At 52.4% G+C, this 3,982-nt stretch overlaps 4 protein-coding genes across 7 annotated transcripts; 3 read left to right on the forward strand and 1 right to left on the reverse strand.

Moving 5' to 3' along the window:
• Positions 1-100: 100 nt before the first annotated feature.
• Positions 101-925, forward strand: KVP17_004200 (uncharacterized protein; the record flags this gene model as incomplete). Of its 2 annotated transcripts, none has more annotated exons than XM_068522172.1 (2): positions 101-657; positions 687-925. In XM_068522172.1, coding segments are annotated over 2 exons (796 nt in total), but the record flags the coding sequence as incomplete, so codon positions are not given. The 2 variants fall into 2 exon arrangements, with proteins under 2 accessions (XP_068376939.1, XP_068376940.1); XM_068522173.1 differs by having other exon boundaries at positions 249-657.
• A 653-nt stretch (positions 926-1,578) lies between these two features.
• On the reverse strand, positions 1,579-2,022 carry KVP17_004199 (uncharacterized protein; the record flags this gene model as incomplete). Its single annotated transcript, XM_068522171.1, has 1 exon — positions 1,579-2,022. One exon carries the CDS (start codon positions 2,020-2,022, stop codon positions 1,579-1,581), a length of 444 nt encoding a protein of 147 aa, XP_068376938.1.
• A 124-nt stretch (positions 2,023-2,146) lies between these two features.
• Positions 2,147-2,815, forward strand: KVP17_004197 (uncharacterized protein; the record flags this gene model as incomplete). Its single annotated transcript, XM_068522167.1, has 1 exon — positions 2,147-2,815. One exon carries the CDS (start codon positions 2,147-2,149, stop codon positions 2,813-2,815), a length of 669 nt encoding a protein of 222 aa, XP_068376934.1.
• Positions 2,816-2,827: 12 nt separating this feature from the next.
• Positions 2,828-3,760, forward strand: KVP17_004198 (uncharacterized protein; the record flags this gene model as incomplete). 3 transcript variants are annotated; one of them, XM_068522170.1, is made up of 4 exons in its annotated part: positions 2,828-3,027; positions 3,055-3,294; positions 3,323-3,671; positions 3,701-3,760. In XM_068522170.1, the coding sequence occupies 4 exons, from the start codon at positions 2,828-2,830 to the stop codon at positions 3,758-3,760; spliced, it is 849 nt and encodes a 282-aa protein (XP_068376937.1). The 3 variants fall into 3 exon arrangements, with proteins under 3 accessions (XP_068376937.1, XP_068376936.1, XP_068376935.1); XM_068522169.1 differs by lacking the exons at positions 3,055-3,294; positions 3,323-3,671; positions 3,701-3,760 and having other exon boundaries at positions 2,828-3,031; XM_068522168.1 differs by lacking the exons at positions 2,828-3,027; positions 3,055-3,294; positions 3,701-3,760 and having other exon boundaries at positions 3,408-3,695.
• Positions 3,761-3,982: the final 222 nt, after the last annotated feature.

Genomic DNA, 3,982 nt, shown 5'->3' on the forward strand with positions numbered 1-3,982 from the left:
CTACACGGGAACTGGCTCTGCAGACCTCAGCTGTCGTCAAGGCCCTCGGTAAACATCTCGGCGTTCAGTGTGTCGTCTGCACAGGCGGAACAATACTCAGGGAGGACATTCTGCGTCTCAGTCAGACCGTTCACCTACTGGTCGCAACCCCTGGTCGAATTCTGGACCTTACGAACAACAGCGTGGCCAACCTGAGTCAATGCAAGGCGCTCGTCCTCGACGAGGCGGATAAGCTGCTCTCGGAGGAGATGTTGCCTATGTGCGAGCAACTCCTGTCGTTCATGCCTGCTTCCAGGCAGATTATGTTGTTCTCTGCGACGTTCCCGGCCCCGGTGAAGGACTTCCAGATGAAGCACTGTCCTGACGCAATGCAAGTCAACCTAATGGAGGAGCTCACCCTTAAGGGTGTAACGCAGTACTACGCATATGTCGACGAGCGTCAAAAGGTCCATTGCCTGAACACTCTTTTTAACCGGCTCAAGATCAATCAGGCCATCGTGTTCTGCAACAGCGTGAACCGCGTAGAACTGCTGGCCAGGAAAATTTCTGAGCTCGGATTCAGCTGCTTCTACATCCATGCTAGGATGCCCCAAGCGGCCAGGAATCGAGTGTTCCACGACTTCCGCAACGGAGCTTGTCGTTGTCTGGTTTCGTCCGGTAAGGTGTCTGTTCTTCTGTTAATCCAGACCTCTTCACTCGTGGAATCGATGTCCAGACGGTGAACACAGTCATCAACTTTGATTTCCCCAGGACATCTGAGACTTATCTACATCGCATCGGCCGCTCAGGTCGGTTTGGCCATCTGGGTCTTGCTGTCAATCTTGTCACTACCGCTGACGACAACAATATGTACAAGATAGAAAAAGAACTGAAGACGCTGATTGATCCAATTCCGGCGGAGATTGATGAAACCCTATATACGTAGCGTTGACTGAATCTCTATCCGTGGGATACGAAAGTATCCAGTTGAAACTGTTGTGACGGCCCAAGCATCGAGCTTTTAGCCATTTATGCTACAGACCCTCCGAGCAGACCTTGAACGGTCATGGCATAGCACCAGGCTTGAGGGCTACCAACTGATTCCTGTCAGCGTGTGCTAGGGGAACGGCTCACACAGTACCCATCCGACTTGCAATTGGCAGAGTACATAGCACTGACCAGGGAGAACATGGAGTCTATCTACCAGGGCAGTGGGCAGGCTTGGGACACAGAGGAGAAAATGCAACAGTTCCTAGAGAAAGATCGTGAGAAGCCTATTTGTCACACACACAGCCGACTTTTTGGAAATCCGAAGAGATGGGAAGCTCATCGGCGTCATGCAGGTAGAGCTGTGCGAGGATGAAGGGGACCCTGTGGCGTATGTGCTGGAGATCCAGATTCAGGCGGCGTGGCAGAGTCAGGGGCTGGGCTCGCGGTTGCTAAAGCATGTGGAGGACTTCGGACTGGGGGTCCTTCTCTATACAAGGCTCACAGTCCAGTCCAGCAACGCAGCAGCTCTAAGGTTTTATGCACTGCGAGGCTACTCCGGATCCCACACGCATCCTGAGGAGGCTGTTGGGTTTATCATTCTTGACAAAACTAAGGCTGCCTCTCTTTAGCCGTCTTCAGTAGCTTGAGCATGTCAGGAGCGTCCGTGAATAGCTCAGCGAAGACCTCTTCATCATCTGAATTGATGGGTGAGAGGCAATCGATGTTAACGATCTTCATAACGGACTGCATCTGCTCCATGGTAAGATCCCCAGCATCGAGGTCCCAGTCATAGTTATCATCCGACAGGCCATGAGCCGCCAAAAAGTCACGAACGTCAACGTTTCTCGCCTCTGCCTCCTCAGCCAACTTCACCTTCGCCATTCTGTCTTCTTCGTCCAACGCCTGAGCAATAGCATCGCTCTCGACCATCCACCGAGCATTGTCTGATTCGTTCTGCTGTTCAGCCACGAAACGGTCGACCTCCTCCCAATCCTGATCGACGTCAGGTTCTTTGGGAGGGGGTTTGCGGTGAGGAATGCTGGGACGCAACATAGAATAGTCAAATTATGATACACTTCAACAGTTTGACTCCAGGTCACACTGACCTTGAGGACTGTGTCTCGATTTTTTTTAGTATCTTTCATACAGAACGTCCCTAATTAGGAGATTTCAGTAGATGTCAGATGCCATCTCTTTGTTGGTGCAGCAATTGCGGACAGTTGCCGTAGAATTGACACCGATCTTGTCGACAGAAGACGGGAGGACCAACGGCGGCACTCCACGTATTGTGAGCTCAGCACCAGTAAGTCTCACTCGCTGGCCTCGGACTCCACCGTCGTTTTCCCAGACGCTACTGCCGAAGCATGTCGTGGATTCACGCAAAGTGTGGGCCAGGTTCTCCGATCTCGACGTGTGGCTGGAGGATTTCGAGATCCTCAATGCTCTAGGGTCGGATATTCCAGAACGGACACCTGTGGATTCAGGGTTCCCACCCCAAAAGGAGCGGTGGTCCAATTTGAACCTCACTGACTGGGTTGAACAACGCACCACCCGTGATCTACTCTCTATGGAGGATGGAAGTCTCCTGAGGTGGTTCGCCCAGAGACGTGTAGCCGGAGACTTGGTCGGTGCTGAGCATAGACGCCTAGATAGTTTTTCGCTGCCTACGTTGCACGCCTTAAACTCATTAGTACGAGAACCCTCCCATTTGCCACTTCCGCTTCCAGAACACCGGACTGTACCAGTGCGAGATTTGCCACCTTCGTACAAGCTAGAGAAATGGCGCCTGCAGTCCCTGGAGGCTGGCCAAATCCTACAGGCAGCAGCCAAGCCAAGCTTGAGATAGGATTTCCCAAATATGGAGGCATTCCTCACAAAGAACCAAACCACCGTGCCGGAGGCGAAGCTAGCCAGGTTGGCGCGCTTCCTAGAGGCTACCTCGCCCTCCTCACGGCTGGCGGTGATCACTTCTGGAGGCACCTCGGTCCCGCTAGAAAGGAACACTGTGCATTTCGTCGACAATTTCTCGACCGGCACTCGGGGGGCCAACATGGCTGAGTAAGCTTACGGACCACGGCAAAACAGTCGCTGTCTGGATCTCGGATGTCGTGTGGTGTTCATTAGTCGAAAAGGAAGTCGACTTCCGCTTGCCAACCCCCATACTTTGCCAGGTGAAAAGTCTGAACATGTACAAGACTACTGGTTTGTGCAGGCTCTGTCCGAAGGTAGAGACCTCTCTGTCTTTGTGAATAGGTATCACAGTCTCAGGGCGTCTCTGTGCGTCCTGGAATTCGACTCCGTCACCGATTTCGCTGGGCTGTTGCAGTGAGGACCAAGTGAGACGTACATTCAGTCTCACGTTGAGGTGCACGCGAGAATTCAAGCCAGTAATCGTCCTGGCTGCGGCGGTCTCGGACTATTACGTACCGTTGGATGAGATGCCAGAACACAAGTTGAGATCTGTGGAGGAGGACCTCGTGTTGCAGCTTAAACCGGTCCCCAAATTTATCAATGAAGTACGCCTCATGTCTCCTGACTCCTTCATCGTTGGGTTCAAACTCGTCACCGACGAAGCGGAACTTCTGCAGCTCGCGTGCCGGTCCGTGCAGGCCAACCAACTCGACGTCGTGGTGGGCAACACACTGGCTACACGGCGAGAAAAGTTGGTTCTGGTTCGAACGTCCGGAACGACCACGCTGGAAGTGAGCCTTAAGCGGGTCTCTTAACGTAGTGCGGCGCTGATGAAGACATCGACGACCTGCTGGTTCGCGATCTTCTCGCAACGTCTTGATCGTAAACTGTTCGTGTATCTTCTGCAATCACGTATCTTCTCTCACAAATGTGCCGCTTACTGATATAATTCACCGGCAATCCGTTAAAACTCTCTTTCTCGTCTGTTGGTAAAGGGTACATCCTGTGGTCTCTTCTGACAGAAGAGGACCTTTGGGTACACGTTAGGGTTCAACCGCGTATCTTCCGTGTTTGACAAATCATAGATATTTACCTCTGAAGG

This window comes from the organism of the source record quoted next (genome assembly GCF_019968985.1).
Source record: "MAG: Porospora cf. gigantea B chromosome Unknown PgB_NODE_2165_length_3982_cov_149.452, whole genome shotgun sequence".
NCBI classification, from domain to species: domain Eukaryota; phylum Apicomplexa; class Conoidasida; order Eugregarinorida; family Porosporidae; genus Porospora; species Porospora cf. gigantea B.